Raw genomic sequence first — 27,961 nt, forward strand, 5'->3', positions numbered from 1 at the left:
TGTGGAACAAAAACATGAGCATTTTTATTTTCTGCAAAATACAAACACTACCACAGTTCTGAGTGAGGGAGTTCTGCGACAACCCAATGTGCACTTGGTTGGTCGGTGAGTCAGGTGGCGACAAAAGGCCAGCTCATGCCGCTAACAATCTCTCAGTACATCCGGAAGCATGTGATGAGGGGAGAATGCAGGCCAAACTTTTACGTTTCTTTTGTTCAGAAAAGATTCACCAACCTGGTCAGATGAAAAGAAAAATTAAGTACAACTTTTTTTTTTCTTTTTTAATCAGAGCTTTGTAGGTACCTGGCAGAAAACAGAAACTGGTTCCAGAAATAATACAAAGATTTGATTTGAAGCTTTTCACACTGCTTAGCTTACATTCTCTCTTCTTTTTTAAAGCCAGCCTTCTATTTTCATCTGCAGCCAGCTGGCGCCACCTGGAGTCCAGGAGTGAGCTCCCGACTTTTTTTTCTTTCTTTTTTTGTCTAACATCTTTTAGGTTTTAGACGACCATCCTGACTTATGGAGATGGAGGAGAGAAGTACCTCAGCCATGTGGAGCAATTTGTGTTGCTCCACTGTTTTCTAAGAGAATTCAGGCGCAGAGCAGAAAAAGTGAAGAGTAGCTGAGGGGTCGAGCTCCAAATATACAGTTTTAAGCCAAAATATTCAAATTTGAACCCTCAGCCACTTCTGTCTTTTCAATCAATACACAGAAATAAAAACAACAAGAACAAAAAAAAAATACAAAAAGAAAAACAAAAGGAAAACTCTAATAGGGATGATAGTTGCAATTGTATGTCCAGTTTGAACAACCTGGATGTGTGGCTGGCGTCAGACCGGCTGAAACACGGCGTCCGGGGAAATTATTGGCGTTTGGACTTGGAGAATTAATGAGTTTTAATTTCAAGAGCTAAACAGGAACTCATTCCTAAATCAGAGTCCCAGCCTCCGGCAGCAGAGGACACTGGTTGATTTTTGGACCTCTGCTGCTCTGCAGTAAGAGATGTTTGGCTGATAGACCCGCCCACCATGTCTGCACATTTGCAGTTGACAATAGTCACCCAATTGTTGCCAACTTAGCGACATTCTTGCTACATTTAGCAACTTTAGCCAAAATGGGAATCGACGGGTCAGACTTCTTAAAGATAAAACGGTGCACTCCTAGTCTGCTACATCTAGAAGCAGCTAAAATAGTTTCTCTGACTGAGGATGGAAATGTTCAGTTGGGTTTTTTTCATTGGATTTTGTTTTCCATGTTTGGTTTGGGATTCCTGATCTGCAGCTCTGACCTTAATGCTGGTCAAGACATCCCTGAAAAGATCAGTTATCAAAAAGTCTTTACTTATCGTCATCATATGTAACTATATCTAACTGGATGTGCATAAACAATCAAATGAGGCTGCCTGTGACTGACTCTGAACCTTTTTATGATTTGATTGTTCATGTAAGCATTGGTTGGGTTTTATATTACTATGAATATGAATATGAATTGGACCTGTTTGTGCCATAAAGTGCCTAGAGATAACATTTGTCGTGCTCTGTTTTTTGTAGAAAAAACAGCACTGAAATGTAACCCTGTAGTTACATGTACAGTTACAGTAGCTGCTACTGTAACTGTACAGTAGTAATGGGAAATTGCTGGAACAAATGACCTGAGTGAATGAAAAAGCCCAGTAAGGTGAGCAGCCGGGTCTGACACCAGCCGTCAAAACCTTGTGCTTCCTGCTGCATGTGTATAAGGAGACTCAGACCGTTCAATAAAACATCCCGTTGCTATAGTAACAAAGGAACCTTTAGTCTCTAAACACACCAGCAGGTTTGTGCAGTAAAGCATCTCTGTTCTGTACGTTATGGCTTTATAGCTCCCCACTCTGACCCGTCACTCTGACGTCTGACTTCATGTGGACTGGACAGAAAACTGAAAACGAACCACAACAGAGGAAGTTACACAGCATGGAGCCCATTCAAACCCACAGGAAACGGACTGTTTAGAACTCAGCTTAAGTGACTGGATTATTTAGTGTCTGGAGACCAATTTGCACATCAGAAGAGTAAAAAACAGGATGATCATCTGAGTCATTTTGTGCTTTGGAAATAGAAGAACTAAGTAGAAGGGGTGGGTGATGTGGACTTAATGTTTTATCACAATATAATGTTATTAATTATTAATTCATAATTAATACGTATTAATTAATTATTAATAATTAATTATCAAGATGATGATACATGAAAATTTGTGACAATAAATTTATCACGATAAATGATCAACGATACGATAAATGCTCATCCCTGCTTAGTGGAAGAATGTTTAGTGTTGTAGGGGACAACCATTGAACCATTCTACAAAACAAAGAGAAAAATATATAATGTCTACTTTTGATAGAAACATTTTGCTTCTTGTTGGATTTTCTTTGAAAACCAAAGCAGCCCACAAAGATGTAGAGGAAACAAGCCTGACAGTTCTGTCAGCTCTGCAAATAGAGAGGCTGCGACTTCTAATATGGCCTCTAGATGTCAGCATATTCAACTTAGCTTGGCTTTCTGTATTGATCTGTTGTTTTTATTACTATTTAAGCATTTACTGTCTCATTAGCTTTGGTTTCAGCGTACACCCAGCGGTCAGAAGGGACTAGAAGAAACGTTTTGTGTAAACATTCTGTAGTGGTTCATTTTGTTAGCTTCCTGTCAGATCCAGCCCAAAGGGCTCCTGATGTTTTGACTATCTGGATATATATTTTTTAGTTTTTTTTGCCACCACACTCAGAAAACTGAGCATCTCAATACCAAGTAGAATTAATAAAACATTTTTTTCCCTAAGCAACCTGTTGCCTTGACTCCATTAGACCTCTCAGCAGCCATCTCAACACCTCTGCCTGTCCTCAACCTTTCCAATAACAGGACCAGCAGGATCTTCCTGTGGTTACTCTGTTAGTGGAGAATCCCCCGCTCAGCACCTACCCTACTCCTTCAGTCTTTTCCTACTTGTTTCATCGGCTTCTTTGCCCTTTAACCTGTTCTCGTTTAATTGTGCGATACGTTTAGAAGCATTTGTTTGTGTTGAACCTGCAACGCAGCTTGTGTAACAGCCGTGGAGCGAGAGCAGCAGAGCGGGTCCACGTTCAAACTCGCCAGTAGCTTCACTGTTCAGAGTACCAGACTTCTTCACTTTGACCTCTTCTTTAGCTTGCATACATGAGAAACTCACTTATAATCCCCACGCTACCTAAACACACTGAAAACAAGCAGTAAATGTACACCGTCAAACCTCCCCATGGAAGATGGCCTCAGGTGAAAGTCTCATTTATCAGCGTACATCAAAAAAATTAAATATAAAATACAAAAATTCTCAAGATTTACTTGTGTGTCAAAAAATTCTTGTGAGAAAGTTTGAGCTTTGGGTCCAATAATGGGAAGACATGATTAAAGTGAGCTTATTTTTCCAAATAGGCAGAACAGAAAGAAAATTCAGGAGAAGGATAAACTACTGTTATGTTTAGGGCTGAAACAATTAATCAGATTCATTGGATTAATCATGATTGATTGATTATTGAAATAGTAGTCAACTAATCTACTAATTGATTCATTATTAACTGGCTCTCAAAAAGGCCAATTGCTGAAAGAAAAAAAAAAACACTGAAGCAGGCACTAAACCAAAAACTGTATGAAGACATCTGCAACTTGGATTTAAGATAGAAAAATCTGATCTACCCAGAACTTAAGTGGCATTTTTAGCTTCACATGGTTCAAATTCTGAAAAAAATTAAAAAATCTCCTGTTAAGCACCTTTTGTTCTCCATATGTTAATCAGCCGATGAGTCCGACACTGTAGTGCCAGCTGCCAGATGAGTAATGATGCTCATGCATTTTAGGCTTAAAACATGTATTTTCACATTTAAAAGTAATTGAATTTTGTTCATTTGTATATTTTTCATGTATTTCTAACATTACATAAAATAAGCTGAAGTGCTTAAAAAAATCGGGCATTTTTAAAATCTGATTAATAGATTACTAGAATAGTCGTTAGCTGCAGCCGTAGTTAGACAATGCAAAAAGACATGTCTGGTCAGTGCAGGAACTGAACAAGAGGATGGAGCAGCTGCACATGTTCGCTCAGCTCAGCTGGCTGGTAGTGGCAGCATTATGCAGAGGCTCCTGGTGACTCTGGAGGAGCTGCAGAGATCCTCAGGTCCTCAGATCTGTCGACTATCAGCTGAAACTTTATGGAATATTGGCAAAAAGAAAGCTATTATTATGGTACACAAAAAGCTGCATAGGTGTATTTTACCAGATTTTGAATAAATAAATATTTCATATGATTGATGTTCAGAATGTTGTGACACAGATAAAACTTGAGAGTTTTGTTCTTCAGGTGATGTGTGCTGATCCTGACCTCACATCGCAAAACCAGCCGCCTCAACTACAGACCACCATTAAACATAAAGCACATGCATTCAGTACAAGGAGAATATGATAGTGATAATCATAATAATAATAATAATAATAACACTATATGGTAACTTTACTCCCCCCCTGTTCCTGTGGAGATGCTCCCTCCCACTATGTGGCCCAGCCTTCTGATAACCTCATCCGTTTTACTGAGGGGCTGTGACGTTCCTCCTGACTGGGCAGTGGCTGCAGCAGGAAGCTCTCGTTGCCGTGGTGATCCTCGCGCTCCTCGCTGCCTTCGTACGAGCTGCCACAGCTGGAGGCGCTGTCGCCAGGGGAACTGCCGGATTCGTGGGGCCCCCGGCCGGTGCCAAGGGCGTATCCGGCCATGTTGACGCCTCCTCTGAGTCCGGCCCCGCCCACGGCCCCGCCCACGCCCAGGCTCCGGTCTCTGGGAGGAGAGGCCGGCTCGCACTTAATGTGGAGGTTGTTGTGAACGCCGACGTCCAGGCCGGAGTTCTGGCAAAAGTTTCTGTAAGTAGAGGAGACAATGCGATAATCGTTTTGGTTCTATGTGTGAAGCCATGGTTTGTCATCGGAATGGATCCGGTCGGGTTTTCTCACCCCATGTGTCCAAGTGCCGAGTGCTGGAGGTTCTGCAGCTGCTGCTGCTGCCAGCTCGCCACTGATCCCAGACCTGAGCCCCCGAACCCAGACAGGGAGGACAGGTCGCTGCCGAGGGAAAACTCTGAGGGAGGACAACTCAATGTCAGGTTGACCTTTAACCTTTAACCTGTAACAGTGGCCTGTTCGTCCTCACCTGTGCTGTAGGAGGAGATGGCAGAGGGATAACCACCAATCCCAGAGGCAGCGATGGACACTGCAGGGGTGGACAGACTCTGAGCTGTCTGTGAGTGATTTATTCTCTGGTTCTGAAAAAAAGAGAGAAGTTTGAAGGTTAGAAATACTAAACAAAGACTGAATCAGATTTAGGTGATCTTGGTCATCTGTGAAGTTATGACACTGTTATCACTAAGACATATCGGGGTTACACCCTGATATGCAGGTTTACTGCAGGTTGGAATATGAAATTGTGTGTGTCTATTTGAAAATGATCACTTCCCTTTTTACATGCAAGTTTTTGTTGCATTTACAAAATGGCTGTATGTCTTTGAGTCAAGAGCTATAGTATTTTATTTTGAACAGTGATGCCCAAACCATTCCCTCGTGTGTCTAAACTGCCAAGTTGAAAGTACTTAAAGGCCACAAAAGAAACTTGATTAATAGCACAAAAATCCTATTGCGATTTACAAATCTTTACAGAATCTGAAAAACTGTCAGCCTGTGTTCAGCATAGTCTGTTTCTGAGTCGAGTTTAATGAAGCTCAGTCCAAGTCTGCTCCAAAGTGAAACCAGGTTCACAAAACAGAAATACTTTTGGTTACACCTAATATTTTTCATTCTGTAAAGATTTTAAGTGCCAGTAAAAAATAAATAAACAAATTTAAAGTGTCCATGAGCTGAATGGCCAAATTTCTACCACTGACAGGCTGGCAAATGGCCCCTGAGCCGCAGTTTGGACATCCCTGGGTGGCAACTAATTAAAAATTTGCTTCATATAAAACGCTTATTCAGATTAAACACTAAGTGACTGTGTTTGCTGTTTATGTTGGTGTGATAACCTAAGAGCCATTAAAGCTTTTTGATTTAATCAAATAAGTATTTAAGTGTTTGTCTATTTGGTGCAGTGATTACTGCTGGACGTTATGATGTCCCATTTTAATGCCGGGTCGTTTTTGGGCTGAACTGAAGTAGAATGAATTATTGATCATTTGAATAATATAATTTTTTTTATTCTACCTTTAATTATATTGATTCAGGGTAATAAGTGATGAACTATTTTTCTTAGCTGTAAGGATAAATAGACTTGGTGGTAGAAAGACAGTTTAATGGTATTTAATGCTGCACTTATGTTGAAATATTAGTCATTAGCTCATTGGTTTTATCAAACTGCTGCGTTGGTTGAGGGGTCTTAGGCACAGACTCAACTGATTATTAACGTCTTTCCTCTAAGAATCTAAATATTCTCTGGACAGAAGAAGAAAACCAGGTGAGACAGTGAAGTGTGATAAAAACCGTTGGCATGATGGAGCACTTGTTGGAGGGCGGCATCAGTGTGCGGAGGTCAGGCTTGTGGCTCATGCCCATGTGAGGAGGACTCTTGTCCTGCATGTTCTTAGAGACGCTGGCCGGGGACATGAGGCCAGGGGAACTGCAGTGGGAGCTGAAGTTGCCATTTCCTGTCAGAGATCATAAAGTTTGAATTTTACAGTTAAACACAAAATGCAGGAGAGCAGATTGGTCTCAGAAGGAGGATGGTTTGAGCCACTTGCAATTTGTGGATTTGAGGAATGTGAAAGCAGCCTTACCCACGCTGGAGACCACGGTGTTGGGAAGGTCAGAAGCCATCAGCCCTGCAGGGAGATGGAGACATGCAGTCACTGACCCAAGTCAACCACTAGGTTAGGTTTCTGGAGTTCAGGCTGAGCTGATAATGGTCTCAATATGTTCATCTTAATTCAACATTTTCATCCCAGTTTTTCTCAGCAGTGGCTAAACTGTTAAAAGATTCATGTAATTTGGACTTTAGAAGGACTGGATCATGGGGGAAAAACATGACTCATAATTCATACCCAGTTTTGCCAAACAACTCAAAACCTCTCCTATTCTTTAGGATTTTTTATCCCACTCTGTTTTACGCCACACACATACTGTACATTGCCGTGGCAACCAATTTACGAGGGCTCCATTCGCCGGCAGAGCAGAGATCATGTGTATAAGTGTATAAGGGTTCAACACCAAGAAACACAAACAACAGAACATAAAAACTCCAACAGAACATTCGGCCAGTTACAGTTTTATGTTTTCAGGAATGATTTATTTTCACAGTTATTAATAAATGGTTGCTTGAACACCAGCTGTGGTTGATTAGTCATAGAGACTGATGATCTGTTAGAGTGTAGGTGTGTGGGTCGCCCTATTTTTTGGATTTCCAGAACCGAAAACACCAAACTGTGCAGCACAGATACATGTTAAGATTGTCAAAGTCAAGCTAGCATAGCTAACCTACTTCCCAATTCTTTGCTATTTTAATTTAAATTTAAACTTTTTTCTGACCTACAGTATATCATAGGTCAGAAAATTATCTTGTTATCTAACTGTTATAATGCAGACAATTAATATCAAAACATTGCATCCGTTTTTTAGATTCTTTGTGTCATTGTGTTATTTTCCCAACCACCAATATTCTTGACTCAGTGCATAGCAATGACACGTGTGTCTCATCACAGTCACGTGTCATCCAGTCCAATTATATACATCAATGAAATTTGGTCCCAGGGTTCTGCGCTACAGGGCCACTGGCCCCTGGTTTGCTCTAGCCCAGAACCGCCCACGGTTATAAGATGCTAGTAGCCTTTGGCCTCAGCCCCTCTTGGATTAGCCTTCTCACCATCTCATAACACGCTAATCTGGGTTTACACTGAATGAAGATATCAATAATGTAATCTACTGTAGGTGAGATATTAACTTCTCACAAACCCAGCTTTGAAAATGTTCATCAATCCCCTTCATGGAAAACTTCTAGCCTAAAGCAAAAGTCAGTATAAACACACCTGCATTCCCAGTGCTACAGGGTCGTTGGGGGGACATAGTGTTTCTCTGCAAGGATGAGTGTGAGATGGGCAGCAAGTTGTGATTACCCACAGCGCCCCCTATGGCCTGGTGAGAATACAGCAGCCCGCTGGGATTGCTACCTGGGATGGTCACCCCCATGTCATAGCCAGAGGGAGGCAGACCCTGTTGGACCAAAGCAAAAAAGTGTTTTAGAACCTCCATGAAACGACACCATACACTTGCTATGCAAAAGAAAGAAGACGTAGACGTACACAGATTCTCTGCCGGTTGATCATCAGATCGATGTCTTCGTTGAGTTTGCAGTACTTGTCGTCTAACTCTGGGCTCTGGCCAGCAGAGTCGTCAGCTTCGATGTCGGGGCTTTCACAGCCGTTTAAACCCTTCTTCCGTAGTGTCTGTTGAGAAACAGAAGACAAGAGGGGATGAGTCGACTGGTCTAAACCTTCTAAACCAAAATAACAAAGGTTATTATAAAAATGCTGTACATTTTTATATTGTTATCAAAAAAGACTTTTAAAAAATGTGACTGTAATTTATCTTTCTGAAATTGGGCTTCTGTCTCTTTAAAAACTCCTGGTCTTTCTGAAACTCACAGTCATCACAACATGGCTCCTCTATTAACCCTTTAACAATGTTTTTTTTTTACCGGTTTTTACCAGTGCACTAAGAAGTAGCTGCTATAATGAGCTCAGTAGATGTGTAGATCCACCAGGTGTTTGCTAATTGCTGCTGGCTAGTCTGAAGGAGCTGAGTGGGGGAGGGCTGCTCTGTGTAGCTTGGAAACTACAGCTCAGAGGAGAAGCCCAGGCATTTTTCACAGCTGAATGGTTGCCATGGGAGATTAAAGGATTTCTCAAACATGCACGAAAGAATCAAAACAACTGTCCTGGTATGTTTTTGATGAGGAAACATTACAACATATAAAGCTCAAAAAAGTCGAGTTTACATAATACTGCCCCTTTAAAATGAATTTAGCAGTGCTGACCACATGAGGGCGCTGTCTGAGCAGATACTGTCACCAGTGAGGCTTCGGTTGCAACAAAAGTTGTCAGCGGTGAACTCCGACCTGATCAACTGTTTTCATGGTAGAGTGAGTCACTCTTCACTTTTACATGAACAGAAGACGTGTTCTGATGAGGATGGGTCCACTGAACGGACCACATGTCAGTGTTGTGAAACATCTGTTCAGACAAGGATCAGGTGGTGATAGGGGTGTGTGTGTGTGTGTGTAGGGGGGTGTGTGTGTACAGTATGCAGTTTAGCTCGCGGTGGCCTGCTTCAGCACTTCACACCCCATCACTCCAGCCTGTCAGCCGAAGGACACTGCAGGCTCCCCCAGCGGTTGGACCAATCACAGCGTCCGACTCATCTTCTGAGTCCACCTGTTTCCCTTTACAGAGAAAGGGTGGAGTGTGGTGAGGCAGCTCCCACCAATACAAGTGTGGCTGGTGGAGGGATGGCCGTAGAAGGCTATTTTTTGCTCCAGAGTGTGTGGGAGCTTCTTGTTACTCTCTCACACACATGCACACGCACACACCAAGTAAAATCAAACACAACGCAACACCCTTAGCTTGTTTTTCGAAGAAAACTGAACTTCAGAGTGAGTCATTCAGATGGAGGGTGGAGCTAAAGTTCAGACTTCCCTTCCAGAAGGATTTTTTGGTACTATATACTGGAAGTATCCAGTAGAGGTCCAAGACAAAGTTTTAAAGTATTAATGGGATAACTAAGAATTCCTATTTTCTGGTTTTCACAAATAAAGTGAAGATTTTCCAAATGATAAACTGTGATTTCAAAGGGCAGAAAAATCTTATTATAAGTTTGTTTTAAATTCTGAACTAAATACCCCCCAAATACAACCCCCCCCCCCCCCAAAATACCTCAAATATCAACTAACAGCCTTGAGTCCTGTGGTTTGAATATTTTAGATTGAATACTTTCAATTATCTAAAATCAACTAAAACAGGAGCTGGTAGCCTTCCACCAGTATGAAGACTTACTTTGTCTACTTCTACATAAACGTTTTTCTTGGGGGCGGGGGTGGATTTTTTTTTATACAATATGAGAATGCATCAAAAGATGAAAATAAAAACATGATTAAATTCCCTTTTTAAATAAGTAAAGAAACAGTTTTATTACCTAAAATGCAGTAACATAATTTCTGTAGTGAATTCCTGATCATTGGATGCATCTGCAGCTAAAACAATCCTTCTAACATCAACATGTGAAAAGTTCAGGCCTTTCTGCTGGACTTAGCATCAGTACAGCTGATCTGGTGATTCATTTTTGGTTTAACTGATTCATAACTGGACAGCAAAAGGTGCTTGATAGAAGATTTGATTTACAAAAGCTAAAACTATCCCACTAGAGGAGTTCTGGGTAGAACATATTTACAGACAAATACGTCTTTATTATAAATCTTAAATGAAAAATGTATTTTTGTACTATTTTGACTCCATTACTGCTTGGAGTATGTTGTTGTGTAAGCAAATGGCCTTTTGTTTGAGTCTGTATCCTTCATTTAACAATAAATCAGTTACTAAATTAGTTGACAATTATTTCCATAATTGATTCATAATGATTAATCAAATTAATTGTTTCAGCCCTAATATACAGTACAGACCAAAGGTTTGGACACACCTTCTAATTCAATGGGTTTTCTTTATTTTCATGACTATAAGGCAAGAAATCCCACTTATTAACCTGACAGGGCAGGTTGACCTATGAAGTGAAAACCATTTCAGGTGACTACCTCTTGAAGCTCATCAAGAAAATGCAGAGTGTGTGCAAAGCAGTAATCACAGCAAAAGGTTGCTACTTTGAAGAAACTAAAATATAAGGGCTATTTTCAGTTGTTTTACACTTTTTTGTTTAGTGCATATTTCCACATGTGTTATTCATGGTTTTGATGCCTTCAGTGTGAATCTACAATGTCAATAGTCATGAAAATAAAGGAAACTCATTGAATTAAAAGGTGTGTCCAAACTTTTGGTCTGTACTGTACGTGTGTGTGCGTGTGTGTGTGTATCTCTGTCTTGATATGAAATAACATACAGCCAATAGCAAAGAGCATGATATGGAAGTTTTGTCATTAGGCCTGTCACGATAACATATAATTAATTAACATATAATTTTGCTGAGCGATTAATTGTCTCAAAAATTATTGCGATAAACGATAATATTGTTTGAAGACCTTTTTACACTGATTTAATGGAAATGATGTAATAATGCATGCAATTTCTTGCCAAAGATAGATACACTTTATTTTCAAAAGAACATTTAACACTGGAACTGATAAACAAAATAAACAAAACAACCAAAAACAAAAATAAAATGGATTTTGAGTCTCCATTTGTCCTATTTAAAGAAACCATCATAATGTCACCTAATGGATGCATTTCTAGATGAAATTGGATTTCTGACAAGATGAAAAACTTTACAAATAAGCAGCTTTATGAGGAAAACTACACGCCTTTTAGTAGGTCTATACTGAGTGTATGTTAATGGGTAAATGTGTGAGGAACAGCAGTAGATAAGAAAATCTCTGAGGACATACACCAGAGCAGTCACCACCACCTCCTACACCCATTCAAACCTCCATCTTTTTGCTTTTCCATTGATTCCGCTTTCTCTTTTTAGTCTCTCTCGCGTCCCAGCGCTCTGCCTTTTTGTGGGTGGTCCTCCCACTCCTCCACCACCACTTCCACACCAGATGATCCTCCGGATGCATGTGTCTTTCCGTGTCTGCTGCGATGGAGACGGCGCTCTCACGGCGCTCCGTGACGTTTGGCTTTTACAGCATCCCACAGCTACCAAAATTAGAGCTACTTTATTTGGAGACCTAATAAATAGAATTGCCTTGTTTTGGCATCAACGGCCTTGGCATCATATTTTCCTAATAAGTTGCAAAAAACAAAATTTTTTATTGAAAGAATTCTAAACTTAGTCGCTACCTACCGGCAGGAAAAAAGAGAAAAATCTACAGGTGTTGTAAGGAACAACCATCAGTCTATTTCCAGTTCAATGAGCGATTCACTCGGTTTGAGTTGGCACACTTGTGCAAACAAACCAGAATAAAAAAGAAAAGTTGGGTTGGTTTCAGATGTGTGCTTTTCAGAATAAAATCAGAGTTTCTGAAAGGCTGAAACAGTTGGAACGTCCAGCTTTTAAACATCAGCTTTTCATTTCTAAATGTTCATAGAGATCCAGTTGTTGATGTTATTAGTTAAGTCATTTTATACTTTTATGATGAGCTGTTGCTGCATGCCATGCCAGTGTACGCCCACTCATCCTGCTGAGCTGCTATAAACTGTACTAGTCACAAAAGGAAAAAGGAAGGATGGAAGCAGAGGAAGCTGTGGCAAAATAAAACTTAGCCTGAAGTTGCCTCTCTTTCTTTTCTTTTTCTTCCTATTGCTTACACATTAAGTAAGACACACACACACACACACACACGCAGACAAAAAAAAACACTCAGTCATTCACAGCAAACCACAGTCACCCACACTTGCAGGCCGTCATGGCTATTCTTAGCCGTGTTCTGGGTTATTTTTAGACCGCTGCCGGTTTCCAGTCATTTAGCAGGGAGGGATCTCAGCCAACACAAAGGAACTGGAAGGTCCTGCGAGCGTCAGTTTCATCTGTTTCTAATCTGAAAACAACATGGTGTTGAACACACACACACCCCTACACGCCCACCCACACACACACACACACACTGATGAGGCAGAGCTCGCCCCAGCAGAAGAAGGTTAACAGAGTTACAGCGAGGAATGCAGAACTCCTCTGGTTTAAAAATAGCAACAAGGTTCCCAGACTAAACGAATACAAAACAATACGCTGATAGTTATTTGGCCCGCAGCCTGTTCATACACACACACGCCTACACACACGCAGACAGGCGCATGCCAAGAAGCCACATGAGGGCAGAAAAAGATGACCAAAACAAAGGAGCTTCTCTTTTACTGAATTCCTGTCTAGCTGGGTTTTGATCGGTGCAGAGGCCCAGAAACAAAACTCCAACCTCTCAAAAACAGCTTCCCTTTTCCAGCCTTTAAAATGACTTAGAAATCTGCTTTGTTGCCCAAAGAGGGTCTTTGATCGTTCTGTAGCTCCAAAATGGAGATTTTTCAACAGCAAACTTAAACAAAAGGCAATGACCAGATCACTCACACCCAGTACTTTATAGAGTTTGATATACTTTGGTGTATTATATTTTATGTTAGGGATGCTATTAATGTTGTTGTCATGGTCAATAACTGATATGAACAGATATGACATTTATTTCACTACTTTTTCTACATCTTAAAACCTCTCTGATCACACCACTGCCTCCACCACTGCTTCTTTGCTTCACTGAAATGCTCCACAATCCTGCTCTGCATCACCATCACTGTCACATGACCAAATATCACATGACCAACTTACTCCCCTCCCCTCAAGAAACAAATATGGTAAAAATATAAATATCTGGTACACACAGTGGACACCAAGCTGTAACCACAGACGCTAACATCTGCAGTCTTCCTGATCTCTTTGGAGTCCGGTCAATCAGCACCAAGGAAAATAAATGCAGCTTCTGGATTGGCTGCCTTGCAGCTAACAGTGCGTCAAATAGCAAGCAGATATTTCAGCTTCTCAAGCTGCATTTTCTTTCAAATATTTTAGATTTTCTCTACGGAAAAATCCTCTAATAAGCTGTATATGTAAAAAAAAAAAATTGAGAATCAAATATCATTGAAATCCACATCACATCATGCCTTTGTGTTAGTCACATGTCACATGAAATTGCATTAAAAATAACTTTTTATATGTTCAGTATCTTTTTGTAACTATCTGTAAGACAGAACTACACAATTATTATCACTTTATCATCTTCCTCATCAAAACAGAGTCATTACAACAGCTGTCATGTTTTTTTCCTCGTGTGTGTGTGTGTGTCAGGTCGCTATGTGTGTGCTGTGGAGTCCAGAACTCCTCAGGAGCATATACACACACACCCCCACCCGCTCACACACCTCCACACACGCCCCCACACCCCTGCACACGCCCACACACACACACGCACACACGCCTCCATGTGTTTCTTGTTTGCTGGTAGCTTTTGATACTCGGCCAGCTCACGCCGCTTAAGTTTGTTGATCTCTGATTAAATGATGGGAGGGATAAAGGTCACTGAGAGGCATGCGTAACCTTGCAGGTTGAGGTAGCAGTGCCTGGCTCAACATGGTGCAGGGCTGGCTGAGCCAAGGTTGCTCCTGCTGTGCTGAACATGCATGTTGGAGCTCCAGTTAGCTGGTGGGATATTACAGGACTGGTTCATCGTGCTGGGAGGTGGACATGTGCCTCTGAGGTGTGATGAGACCTCACAAAGGCAGCTTTCAGGTCATACCAAAGATACCTTCCACCGCCAGTTGTCCCCTGTATTCAGGACAGAAAACATGTGGCTACATCTAGCTTTCTAACTGGCTGCCATGCTAAAATTTTGTCAAACTGGTTGTAAAAAGTTATAAAGGGGGAAATTTTGAGCAGCTTAAAATGATTTTGACCTTCATTTAACTTGGCAGTTCCTCTGAGATCAGTGATCTCTTTTATAAAGAAGACCTCGCCAAAACACCAGCCATACACACCAAAACAGTATAAGACATTTATATAACAATAAACACAAAAACAGAATGGCAGCTGCTCATCAATGACTTCTCAAGAAAAGACAAAGATGTTCCTACGTTGTACTTTATGTAGTGGCAGCGTGGTCAAATTATGTATGCTACAGTGCTTCGCCTATGTTACATAGCATAGGTGATGATCAGGTGTCTAAATTACTCAGCAGTATAATGTGGGTGTGAGTTCAAATGAAATGAGAATGAGGCCAAGATCAACACAGAAAATGACAATTAAACTGGTTTGAGACAATGGAGGAGGCAACCAAGGAGCAGAGAGGAAGAAAACATAACATGGAGGTCAAAGGTGATGCAGGTGGAGTGAGAGCAGTGTGTGGCATAAATAATCCAGCCTCTGTGGATGTTCTGCAGAGATGAAGAGGCTGCCTGTGCAGATTACCGTAATGAGCTAAACAGGATTGCCGTAGATTACAGAGGATTTCGGCACGTGTAAGCCGGCCTCTGACAGGGCGACCATGTGGACAGGGAAGCTCAGGTAAATACTGTATGTACTGTACATGAAGCTGGTCCTGGCTGACACTTGAGACATACGGAGTTATTTGGGAAATATTTCTGAAAGCAATATCCTAACTTGTGATGAAGGTTGTGGAAACCTGTCAGGGTCTGCAGGGTATTCAGAGAAGTCTCAGAAACACAAATAATCATAGTAAATAAATGAAAAATGAAAAAAAGAAAAGATGCTATGGCGACCCTTGTTTCATATAAATTAAAATGACCAGAGAAAAGCTTCTCTCTAGTTTAAAGATTTTATTTATATTACAGAAAACATAGAAGTTTTTTGTCCAATGTCTGTGCCTTACTGTGATGTTTTAAAGGAAATAAACAATCTAATCAGCTGCCAGTAGGCAGACTTTGTTCGTTTTATGAGTACTCTGTTTTCCTGTCTGAAAACCTTCATTATTGTGCTGAACAGAAGCGTTTTGATCAGTCTTTCATATTTACATTTGCAGTGAGTGTTTTCTTCACCATCACTGTGAACCTTTGCTCCAGACATAAGTTGTTTTGTTGCTGCCTCTGACAGATTTTTTCCAGGACTGCTCTGTATTTAGCACCATCCCTCTTCCTGTTAGCATTCACAACAAAAAACAAGAGCTCCTTCTTCCACATGTTCACTGTGTCGTCTACCGGGGTTATGGGCAAACTGGAAGCAGGGCTTCTTTTGACACAACAGATGTCCTCAGAAGGTCAGATTTATGGAGCATATATATATGAAACAGCTTCTTCCACCTGAGTTCTGTATTTTTGCAGCTCCTCCAGAGTTCCAACAGGTTGCTTATCTGATTATTGCTCTAAGCTTGAGTTATTAAGTTATAACCTAATCTCATTTAAACTTTACTCCCACCTGGTTTCTGAACACAATTTATTAATATATGAATTGTGCTTTTTGTTGGACTCTTGAGTAAAATCCCAATAATTTTTTTTGAGCTATTTTGTGGTGCTATTGTGATAATGATAAAGAATATGATTTAAAAAAATACTTATTTGTAGGCACTAAATAGTCCTGCAGGATGGTAACTGCATGGCACAGCATTAATAGCGCCATAATCACAAATATTGTTCTTCAAAAATATTTCCGTTTAGGCTTCTTCATTTACTTAAAAAAGTGTGATTCATACCACTAAATCAAACTGCTCTCTGTAACTGCAATTAATGGTACTTTTGAATTTAGTGATATTTATTGATGCTCTTGTGGAACAAAAAGTGGAGAAAATAGCAGAAATTACATTTTCTGATCATACTGTCAGTTTTTTATTTATTTAATATCAGTAAGTGAAATTTACAATGGCAACGATAAATCAAAATTCTTACCGTGATAAGAAATGTTTCACCATAAATGATATATGATAATTGCCCAACCCTTGTTCCATCGTAACAAAATGTTCACAATTTCTTAAGGCAGTGTGTGTATGAAAGTAGAACTGGTTTGCTTGTAGCTAAAAGAAAAAAAAAACATTAAGCCAATGTTCTGCTGGTCAGAGCAGCAGCTCAGTCTTGCAGCTCTTTGTGTTCAGAAAATAGTAAATAGAATAGATGCTACATTTGAGTATTGATTAGTAGCTTTAGATAATCATACTGTCAGCTGTCAGGTTCAGGAGGTTTGCAGCCTCTGCATCAGAATCCTGTCTGGACCTAAACCTCACCTGGGAGTCACACTTAAGCTAATATCCCCAGGTTGGGTGTGTGTTTACATGTGTGTGTCAGGGTATATGCTTGTGATTGAGCCCTGTTAACACTGTTACATAAGCCCTTCGTCCAGTACGTACTGTATCACCGAGTCCTGGTGTGGCAACGTCACTAACATTCACCAATACAAATAAGTTAAAGAGACTAAAAACCTTCACCGAACTGAGAAATTAGCACAATAACACACTCAGACTTTAACTGACAGAAGTTTTCTGACATGACACTGAAAAAACATCCATTTACAGCCACAATTGCAAACAACCTCAACGATCACTGATCCTTAGATTTTGAACATGGACATCTGTCACAAAAATTTATGTAATGACAAATCACAAGCCCTGCTTACAGTCTGTTACAGAACAGACTGTAAGCAGGGCTATAACATCATCCTCTCTGGATCAAGTTATAGCCCTGCTTCTGCAGATCTGACAATCACACGTAGTGTACTGTAATCACTTGAAACACCAGCAGTCCTGGATTTTTGTAAAAAAAAAAGAATCTGTTGCATGAGAGAAGCAACTTACGCACCACAAAGACAAAAGTATTTAAAGTTCTCCAGCAGTTTATTAGTAATAACTGTGTAATCAAATACTGCACATAGTATCTGTGTCTGCATTGATACAGACTCCCTCAGCTCGGCATGCTGAACGCTTGGAGAGCCTGATCTGGCAGGAATATTGGGCCTGTTTTCTGATTAATTTAGCTCATATTCATTTGGCCTCATAGAATGTTCTGTGAGCCCTGAACTTTCAGGCCAAGATGGTCACGAGTTTATTTTGTATAAAAAAAGTTGTTCTTTACACTAAAACAATCTGAAATGAATCCCAAACATTGTGGACTTCTCCACTACATCCACCAGTGAATGCTACAGATACGTAGCAACAACATCTTAATCACCACATCAACACAGCAGAGGAGAAAACAAGAAGGTTGCACCCGGACAATGCAACTTACTTTGCTTGTAACATGGTAAAATTCACAAGCTTCAACCCAGTGCATGTGTATTCCTTAGTGTTTGAACACACAATAAAGCACCATTAGGAATGCTGTTACATTGCATGATAAGAAATGTTACAGCAGCAGCTTTCACACCCAGAAACATAAAGAGAATATCGATTTGGTTGCTGGACTGTCAGGAACATTATAATTCCTTACCCGACAACAAAACCTTGTTTTATTTCTCCATAAATTACTGAACAGAATCTTTAGATCAGGGAAGAAAATACGAGTATTCGTGTGTTGTACTAATAAACAATAAGCCCTCAAAGTCCAAAAGGAGAATAAAACAACAAGACACAAAAACAGAGAAAGAAAAATTATTGAAAATTCCATATAAAGGTAAAGTAGCTGTTCATCAGATCATCAATATCTGAAATAAATGTGGCTTTCATGTCATTTTCTGTCAGGTGTTCTCTCTATTGTGACTTGCTGGTGGTAAAAGGAAAACAGGCTGTCCGTGTGTGATTGCTAAGCTGCATAAGCAAGGACGATGTTGCTGAAGATGGACAATATAAATATAAACATAGTTCCAATTTTATTTAAAACATCTCAAGCATCATGGGAAAAAAAAATGTAATGTTGGACCAAAAATAAAGTGTACTTGTGCTGAGCAGAAGGATCCTGTGAGGACACAGACTATGAAGGCTTCAAAACAAAAATTCATCAACATGCATCTCCTACATTACAAACTTGATCACTTGGTAAATGGAAGAGTGTAGTTTTTATTATTATCATTATAAATACAACAAAAGAAACTGTTGAAATCCTAATCCTAAACTTACAGTTTTTGCTTTAAAGACACCTGAACCTCAGTAGATAATATTCCATCAGATGTTAAAAGATCTTCTCTATCCATCCCCATTCTACATTATCTGTGTGTGTGTGGGGGCGGGGGGATGAGGGGTGGGAAAGCGCGTGTGTGTGTATCGTTTCCTTACGTCCACAATGTCCGAGTTGGTCCTACTCTCATGCGGCTCGTTGTACTCGGTGTATTTGAGCAGAACCTTGTCCATGTCGGTGCTGGCGTACTGGAACAGCTTGTTGGTGCTGTTGAAGATGATGAGAGCGATCTCACAGTCACACAGGACGCTCAGCTCGTAGGCTTTCTTCATCAGGCCGAACTTGCGCTTTGTAAATGTCACCTAAGGGCAAGAGGAAAGTGAGGACCAGTTTTATACATGAGAGTTACATTTTTGATAAAAGTAGCCACTTGGCTTTTTTCCTTTTTTCTTTTTTACAACAGTACATTTAGTCTGACACTTTAGTGAAGAAGGTAAAGCAAATGTTCTTTGGTTTACTTGGTTTGTTTTAAATGCAGCTAAGGAATAATTTTACTCCGCATTGCTTGGAGTTGTTGCCTCTGATTTTGCCTTATTATGATTAGAGGTTAAAATAGGCTCTTAGTTTCCCCTTATTACAGGTCAGATAGTTGAGCAGGTCAAGTCATGACATATTATTTTTCAACAGTCACTGGGTAGTCCTTAAAGGTTTTTGCACTTTTACAATGAAAGAGAAACTGTATTGACTGCAGAAGTTTACTGTGATCTGCAAGGTGTGCTGTTTTCAGATAGCCGTCCAAATTTGGGGACGTTCCACTTTGTCAGAATATGTACCACATGAAACAGTGTAGCTTTATGTACAATCCAGAAAACATATTTCCCATCACTCCAAGTGGTAACTCAGGAGTGACAGAGCGCACCGTGTCGTCTACAGAGCTGACGTGTGTTTCTGTGTGATGAAGCTTCCAAAGATCCCGTCGTTCACATGGACACAAAAGCTGTAACTTTTGTTGCAAGATGAGAGTTCATCTATTAAACTGATTCAGGATGAAAATGTAAGCTGAAAACTGGAGCAGTCTGCACAATTTTTTTTTAAGTGTCCTGCTGCTTTATTATTTTTACTCTATTAAATGGAATATAATTTTAGATTTTATGTAATTTTCTCCAGGTTGACTTAAAAAATTAGCTCTTGAAATTGAATGTTAGTTTTTTAAGCTACAGAAAACTAATTGTTAGGGCTGCACTCATATGAAAATTTGGGCAGATATTAATATTAAAATATTAATATCATGGCAGTATTTATAAATATTGTTTTTTCATGCAACTACTTGACTAACTGTCAGAACAATCAGTAGATTCCTCAAAATAATTTGCAACAGCCCTAAACAGGCTGGTGAGTTTTTAAAATTATTATTCCTTTTAAAAATAGCCCGACTGTAAGCTGCTGCAGCGCTAAGCGCACTGTGCTGGATGCCCCATCACACAGTCCAGGGAAGAACTGTGAGGGTAGATCCTGCCTGCTGCGGATCAGGAAGCACATGTGCTTGCACTTCCTGTCAAAACAGGAAGAGAAGAAACGTTCCCTCAAACACGACCTTTGTGTGGGGGTGTGTGTGTGTGTGTGAGCACTCTGCGGCGTGTTCACTTGTGTGTAAAAATGAACTCATGCAACAGTCCTATTGACAACAGGGCCTCATTACTCAGAAGTCATGTTGCATTGAGCCAGCTGGTGCATCACAATCAGACTCATACCCAGTGAGTGCTTGTGAACATCACATGATAGTGAGTCTGTGGATGCTGGGATGTTACTTTGTTTCAACTTTAAAGCATTACTTCCATCAGTTGGTGAAATTTGTAAATTTACTTTTGGATAGTAACAACTGAACTGAGATTAAACACAATCATATAAACGTGACATCATTTCAGCTCTCAGCCTCTAGTTAAAACACTAAGACATCCAGTCTGCACTCAGACTGGAATTGTAGTTCTAACTGTGAAACTTGGACTGATTTAGACAGAAAGCAGTTTCTGTTGACCTTCTGTTTGTTGCTTACATGTCTGTTCCTTTCATCCATTATTCGTGCAATCTGAATCTTTTTCCTCCCCATTGTTGCGATTTTCCCACTTATGCTTCTTCTTTTCTTTCACAGTTGTTGCTTCTTAATGCCTCCTTCAATCCACTTCCAGCTCCTCAAATGCTTTTTCTTCTCAGTCTCAAACTGCTGGCTGGAACCTGCAGAGAAACATCCAGAAACACACGGTCAGTTTCACACTAAAAACAATTCAGATTTCAATGAGACGAAATCATTCATTCTATCAAATGAATTACATGTTGATATTGATCACGTGTTATTGCGATATATTTTGTTATTGAATTATTGTCCATGTGTAAAAGCTTTAGGCAATAAACAGGAGTTTACAAAGAAGATTTTTTTTTCTTCCTACACACAACAGACAAAAAACATACGGATAATAAAGTGATTTTTATAGTCCAAACCTCAGACAGACAAGTGTGGACGTTGCACCTAATTATAAAAATGGGTTCTGTACGTACTAAATTTAACTGCTGTGCACGCACAGACAGGCAGCATGCCGTCTGTCTGCGTGTCACTGTATCTGTATCCCCCCTCAGCAACCTCCCCCCAGACACGCCCATCACCAGCTTCCTCAGGGGGGTTCTCTGTGCTCAGGAGGAAGTGAAACAGGCGGCCATGTCAGAATGCAAATCACAGATTGTGGAGTTCAGATCTGCTGTAAGCTGCACCATCTGCAGCTTTTGAAAAGCAAAACTAGAAGGCAGAAATTTCTTCCAAACCACTGAGCACCTCAAGCTGAGCTCAAACTACCTGTTTGTTTTCACAATCTTTATTGTTATTTAATATTAATCAATATGAATACATAAAACAGTCAGTAAAAAAAACCCAAAAAAACATACACATCATTTACAAATGTTATAAGAATAGGTTAATATTAGTTGGAAATTCTAAAAATAAACATATCACATCAACAAAGAAACAGAACAATTACTGGTTCAACCACGTTATTTTAAAACATGAATCCATTATGTTTGTTTAAAAGCCCCAGTTTAAACAAATTTCTAAAAATGTCTAAAGATGTGATGTTTCCCACTTCTACTGGTACTTTATGATGAGAGTGTGTTGCTTGGACTCACTAAAGAAGCTATTTCTAAATTATATTTAATCATCCTCTTACTAGCTGCTCTTCTGGTTTATTTCCTTTCAGCAAAATAATATATATATATATATACTTATTTATTTTGCTAAAAGGAAATATATAACATCCCAATAGATGGAGTTAGAGCCAAACTGACAGGTGATCAGCAAAATAAAAAAGTTGAAGTAAGCTCAAAATCTGTCATCTTTCAAAGGAAAACCAATGTTGGTGATAGATGAGATATTGATGATGGAAAGAACTGATCATCAGAAGAACTGATGTATGAATATTACTTAAAGATCCTTGTTTAAAATGAAGTTTAACCGATACCTATTCCTTTGGTGTTTTATGCCTAAGACTCTCCTTTACTGTAGAGAGCCCAGGCTGCCTGTAGTTCCCCAAATTGGATCTCTGTCAGAAACAGGAATTTCTGCTTCGGTTTTGAAAACACTTCTCACTCTGTGCCTCTGCAACTTACTTTGCGTTAGCAGCATAATGCATGACCAGAAATATCTAAATTGTCATGCAAAGTGTGCAGTAGTTGCATAAAAACATAAGAGTGATGTATGGAATTTCTTCTCCACATTCTTCAGTCAGTGTTTGTCTAATAAGGGTGTTATTGCGTTACTGTAAACACAGATACCGGCTCAGAGCCGCTCGTCTCCATTTTCACACCTCCAACCACCAAGTGCCACATTACGGACTTGGATCAGACGAGACCCAAACTCCACAGAGGATTGTTAAGTAATGGAAACTGTTAAGGAGCTCTGTTTTATTGTTGCAGCTTTTCTGTTTGCCAACAGACATGCTTTGCTCGGAACTCTAAAGGGGCAGTATTATGTGTTTTCCAGGCACAGAGTGCCATTTTATATCACAGTCAAGTAACTATGTTAACTTTGGTTGTTATTAAAATGCTGTATATATCAAATATGACTTTTTATAGTATTTAAAAGGGTTAAATCAATGTTAGAAGAACTAGTCTAGTCTACAATCTTAAAATAAATCTGTGATTATTCCTATTTCAAGACGATACACTTGTTGTATTGTGCTCAGGTAAACAGAGATATCATAACTATACTATCTGGTCAGATTCCAGACATGGCTTGGTTTGCAGTTTCACAATAAATTCAGGATACATCTCAGTTCAACTTAAGGGTTTTATGTACTCATTATTTATTTATAGATTAGTAGGTTGAAGTAATCTTTCCTTTGAAGACTTGAAGGCTTCTTTTTCCTTTTTCTTTGTGCAACCAAGCTTTCAAAATCTATGCGATAGATAGATTTGAAGTGAATGTTACATTTTATTACAGTGCCTTGCAAACGTACTTAAACTTTTTCAATATGTTGTTGTGCATAAACAATAAACAACCGTAGACATAACCATAAACAATAGATGTTAGTATGCTTTTATTTAATAGACCAACACAAAGTACTGGAAAATTGTTTAGATGGAATGAAGATTCTACATGGTTTTCAAAGTTATTGTATTTTTTTTCACAAATACAGTCTGAAAAGGAAGGCATGGTATTGGCCCATTGGCTTTAGAAGTCACCTACTTAGAAAACAGAGTCCAACAGTGGGTGTGTAGGCGTGGGTGTGTGTGTGTGTGGGGGTGTGTGTGTGTGTGTTTAATCTCAGTATAAAGTAGAGGTCAGCAGACAGGTCAGGGAGGAAGTTGTGGAGAAGCTTAAAGCACGGTTAGAACAACTATCTATCATCTACTCCACAAATCTGACCTTTATTGGAGCAGTTGCATAAAAACCAATTAAGTAGATTGTGACATAAAAATGAGAAAAATCCAAGTGGTGTGAATAAGTCTACAAAGCACTATGAACGGAATTAAAAAGCAAAGCACTACTTTCCACTACTACTGTGGCAATGAACAATAAATCAATTAATTATTTCCATTTGTTTATTTTTCTCTTATCTCCCTCTTTTTCTACCAAAGACTGAATAACAAAAAGCTTCAGCCTAATGCTGTGGTGACCAGAGTGGGTCCTGGAGCACTGGCATCCTGCATGTTTTAGTTCTCTCCCTGGTTTAATGCACCTGGATCAAATGATGGTTGATATGATGGCTCATAAGAAGAACACTGACATGCTGAGAAGGTTGTTATTACCACCAGGGAGAGAACTAAAACATGCAGGATGCCGGCCCTCCAAGATCAACTTTGGGCACCACTGGCCTAGTGCATTGGTTTCAACTAGCCCAAAAATTTTGTTTGCAGTGCTTTCAGTATCCATTTTATTTATTTATTTTTATTTTATTTTGGATCTTTAAAATGTCTTCCAGTTCCAGCATTAAATGTTTGTTAGAAATGAAAGTTTATTCATCTTTGAGCAGGTGTATGTGCATTATTATTCCATTACCATTATGTTACTCTCAAAATAGCAATATTATAGTTTATCACAAAATCTTCTGGGACAATTTATCATCCAGCAAAGTTTGTTATCGTGACAGGCCTCGCTACTAACTCTCTCTATCTACAACCTCTGTTGGATTGTGGAGACAGCATTGACATATCAAAAATATATGCTAATGTCTAACATAAACATGTTCAAGTCACTGAAAACAAAACCTTCAAAACGTGTTTCTATTGTGTGAAGACTGCAGCAGTTTTTGCAAAACATCAGGTGTTTTATCTGCTGCAGCACGTTAGCAAGGTCGACCTTTACAGCAACAGATTCTGTGAAACCGTTAGCTTTTAGAACCTGTCACTTCCCTCCTTTCTGAATAGCTCATTCGTCGCCGATTACCTAAAACCCAGAACTCCATATCCAAGGTACATATTTGGTAAAAACAACCAGTAATTAAAAATGACTAATGTGATTATCAGTCGGAGCACAACCTGATCAGAACATGTTGGTTTCTGCTTGAAGGAAGCATTACCCAAGTGCTTCTCACACTACGCCGTAACTGATGTGTTTTGTCACAACACAACAAGAAGATTAAGTTTTGTGTTGTGACAGTAATACAGAGCCCATCGGCAGCAAGTAGAGACATGCCGATTGAGCATTATGTGAATATCTAGTGCATGAGTCAAAGCGCCTGCAAGCGCTCCTCTCTGCAGGACGGCTCCACAACGCTGTTTAAATTAGCAGCACTCCCAGACATGCACACTCAGCACGTTGGAGCTGAAAAGGGAATTTTAGGTCAAGCAAAGATGGGAGCCGTTCAGGGAAGGTTGCTTCAAATCACAGAAATAAGCACGAAGGTGTCGCTTCGTGAGGAGTTTGATCATTTCCAGGATGACGGCAAATCTCCAACCAGCTCCCCCTCCTGCGTCTTCACAAACCTCCCTACTATTTATAGACCGTGTAAAACAGAAGGACTCCAAAAATAAAAGAGTGAACTTTTTACCCCAAAGAATAATATGGCTGGGTTCTGGTTGGCAGGAACGAGAGCAAACGTTGAACAGAGAGAGAAATGGAAATCAGCTGTCGAGCAATCTCTCCCAATCCGTCGAACAATCTAAGGCTGGCGGAGAGCTGTGTGTTTTTTCGGGACTACACGTGTGTACAAAGCACATCGCCCAGAGCAACAGCTAATAGGCGACATGTGGACATGCCCTCGTACTCCCTGCTCCCTGATGCTGCAGATAAGGAAGATCTGAAGAAAGCTGAGAAGGCCTGAGGTTGCAGGATGATTGGTGCGGGCGATGGGTGTGTTTGTGAGGGATCAAACTGTATGAACTGTGAGTGCTTCTTCATACAGAATCAGCTGCTGCTCATTTCACAACTTTGCCATTTCAAATCTTTGCAATTTAACTCCTTTCATAGGGGATTTTCCTGGATACGCAGCTCTGTACTGACCATCAGTTTGTAATCACAAGAGGGATGTTGTGCATTTGTTTTAACAACCAGCAGTTTAAGATAATTTTCTAGATTCTACTATGGCCTAGTCCACGCATTGCCAGATATCTGGGCAGACGAATACGTTTTTATGTGTTTTGTCCTTCCATCCAAACAAAAGCTGTGTTTTATATCACTAAAAAAAACATGACAACTCAGTCCAAAGTGGAGATTTCAGAAAACTCAGTGTTTATGTTTGCATGTGTACATGGGAAAACCAAGATTTAGGGTCTTGTGCATTACAGACTGTAACAAGAAATACACCAATATATATCGACGCTGTCATCAGATATTGATGCTGTGCATGTGTTTTAATAATGTAAATGTAAAAGTAATTCAACCTAGATATCTGTACATGTAAACGAAGCTCTTGGCGTATTTTGAGGGGTTTATGAGGATGGAAACTTTTCAGAAAAAATGTAACAGACATATTTGTTTTTATAAAGACTTGGTCATGTGCGTACTTGGCCTAAGACTACTGTCAGGATGCATGGTTTTTGATTCCAACAGGTAATGTCTGCTAGTCACTCGCTTGGAATTACTTTGGTTTGACTGGGGGTCTACATTAGAAGATGTAGGAAATGTGCGTATAAAATAGCAAAGGAGTCCTCTAGTTGGAAAAAAACAACAACTTATGAGGCATGTCGAGTCTGGAAGACCTCGGCCTCGGTCCAACCACGCATTTTGCACAACTTAATGGTTGCCATGGGAGACAAAAGGATTTTTCAAACATGCATGAAAGAATCAAAGCAACACTAGTGTGTTTTTGATGAGGGAATTATAACATGTAAACTAAAAAAAGACCATTTTAAACAATACTGCTCCTTTAGAAATGTAAAAAACAAACAAACATATTTTTACAATATTTACATACTGCACCTTTAATAATTTTGGGGGAGAGGGGTTTGCACTTTTTATTTTTTTTTTATTTTTTTCAATTTTTTTCTCCAAAGAGTTTTTGCAGCGCTAGTGGCTCGTATTTTTTAGACAGTAGGGAGACAGAGGAGAGGGGGAAGACATGCGGCAAAGGTTGTCGGGACCGGGAGTCGAACCCGCGACGTCCGCGTCGAGGACTAAGGCCTCCAAACGTGGGGCGTGCTAACCCCCTGCGCCACTACAGCACGCCCCTCCACTTTTTATTTTATCGTTGTCAGCAGTTGCTGCCCTAGGCAAAACCGTTTATGTCAACCTATGCCAAGAACTGACCATGAATTATTGTGCTGTTCCAAGTATTGTGTTAATTTTCCTCAAATAAAATGAGGTCAGCCACCTTTGAAAGATTAACAACTGGTAATAAAAGTTATATTACCAATTAGTTTTACAGCTAATAAAAATAAAGCAGGTGCCAATGTCTCGTAGTTGTGTAACCTTGTGATAATTCCGGTGGAGATTTTGTGTGACTTGTGCACAAACCCTCCTCTGTCTGAGTCACTTTGATAGCAGCCTGCAGCGCTTTGCTGGAGACGTGGACGGCCTTGAGGGGTGGGGAGCGTGAGGTGAGTAGAAGAACAACAGTGGTGCTGTCTTTGAAGGCTCTAAGCATCTGCTTGTTTCCAACAAACCCTCTGTTTAAACAAGCTCATCTCTACAGCCTGAAGTTAAAACCAAGGCTAGCAAATATGTGGACTGGCATAAAACAGGAGCAAAGAAAAAGAGAGAGAGAGGAATATTGTTTGCTACAGAAAACAACCAATCATGTGCTGTGTTCTTCAAATTATACAGTTTATCACTGAATAAAAAGAACTTTGTTAAACGATGGCAGTAGAATCGGAGTCCCCTTGAGTCACCCTTTTGAAGAAAAACTCTCTGCAGCAGAAAAGCTTTAAAAAAACGTTTCGGGTGTCATTAGCAGCTTACTTCTGCTGGGGGAAATTTGTGATAGTTTTTCTTTGCAACACACCTCAACTTTAAATCTTGCCACATGTTTTCAATTGGATTTGGTCTGGCCTTTGACTAGACCATCCTAAGACATGAATCTGGTTTGATCAAAATCATTTCATTGTAGCTCTGGTTGTAGGTGTAGGCTTGTTATCCTGATGGAAGGTGAAAAATAAAATCTGATTTTTTTATTTATTTTTTAGAACAAATAAAATTTTTGATTTTAATTGATATGTTTTATCCTCACTTTTTTTCCCCTTAAAGAAAATTACAAATGACAAAACAATTCCTTCTGTGAGTAGACCTGAATTCAAAGTCAAATAGAAGTTGTA

General features: G+C 39.8%; 1 protein-coding gene across 1 annotated transcript in view; it reads right to left on the reverse strand.

Moving 5' to 3' along the window:
• Nucleotides 1-27,961, reverse strand: part of mef2ca (myocyte enhancer factor 2ca) — a 34,757-nt gene continuing 6,796 nt past the window's right edge. Inside the window, exons 3-11 of the mRNA XM_032570466.1 lie at nucleotides 20,781-20,959; nucleotides 18,886-19,089; nucleotides 8,336-8,479; nucleotides 8,063-8,246; nucleotides 6,818-6,862; nucleotides 6,525-6,688; nucleotides 5,209-5,320; nucleotides 5,013-5,136; nucleotides 1-4,920 (exon numbers count right to left, since the gene is read on the reverse strand). Of these exons, the coding sequence (XP_032426357.1) occupies nucleotides 4,560-4,920; nucleotides 5,013-5,136; nucleotides 5,209-5,320; nucleotides 6,525-6,688; nucleotides 6,818-6,862; nucleotides 8,063-8,246; nucleotides 8,336-8,479; nucleotides 18,886-19,089; nucleotides 20,781-20,834 (1,392 nt within the window). The 5' untranslated portion in view covers nucleotides 20,835-20,959 and the 3' untranslated portion in view covers nucleotides 1-4,559. The remainder of the gene's footprint in view (nucleotides 4,921-5,012; nucleotides 5,137-5,208; nucleotides 5,321-6,524; nucleotides 6,689-6,817; nucleotides 6,863-8,062; nucleotides 8,247-8,335; nucleotides 8,480-18,885; nucleotides 19,090-20,780; nucleotides 20,960-27,961) is intronic.

Source organism: Xiphophorus hellerii, chromosome 8 (genome assembly GCF_003331165.1).
Source record: "Xiphophorus hellerii strain 12219 chromosome 8, Xiphophorus_hellerii-4.1, whole genome shotgun sequence".
In the NCBI taxonomy this organism is placed as follows: Eukaryota; Metazoa; Chordata; class Actinopteri; order Cyprinodontiformes; family Poeciliidae; genus Xiphophorus; species Xiphophorus hellerii.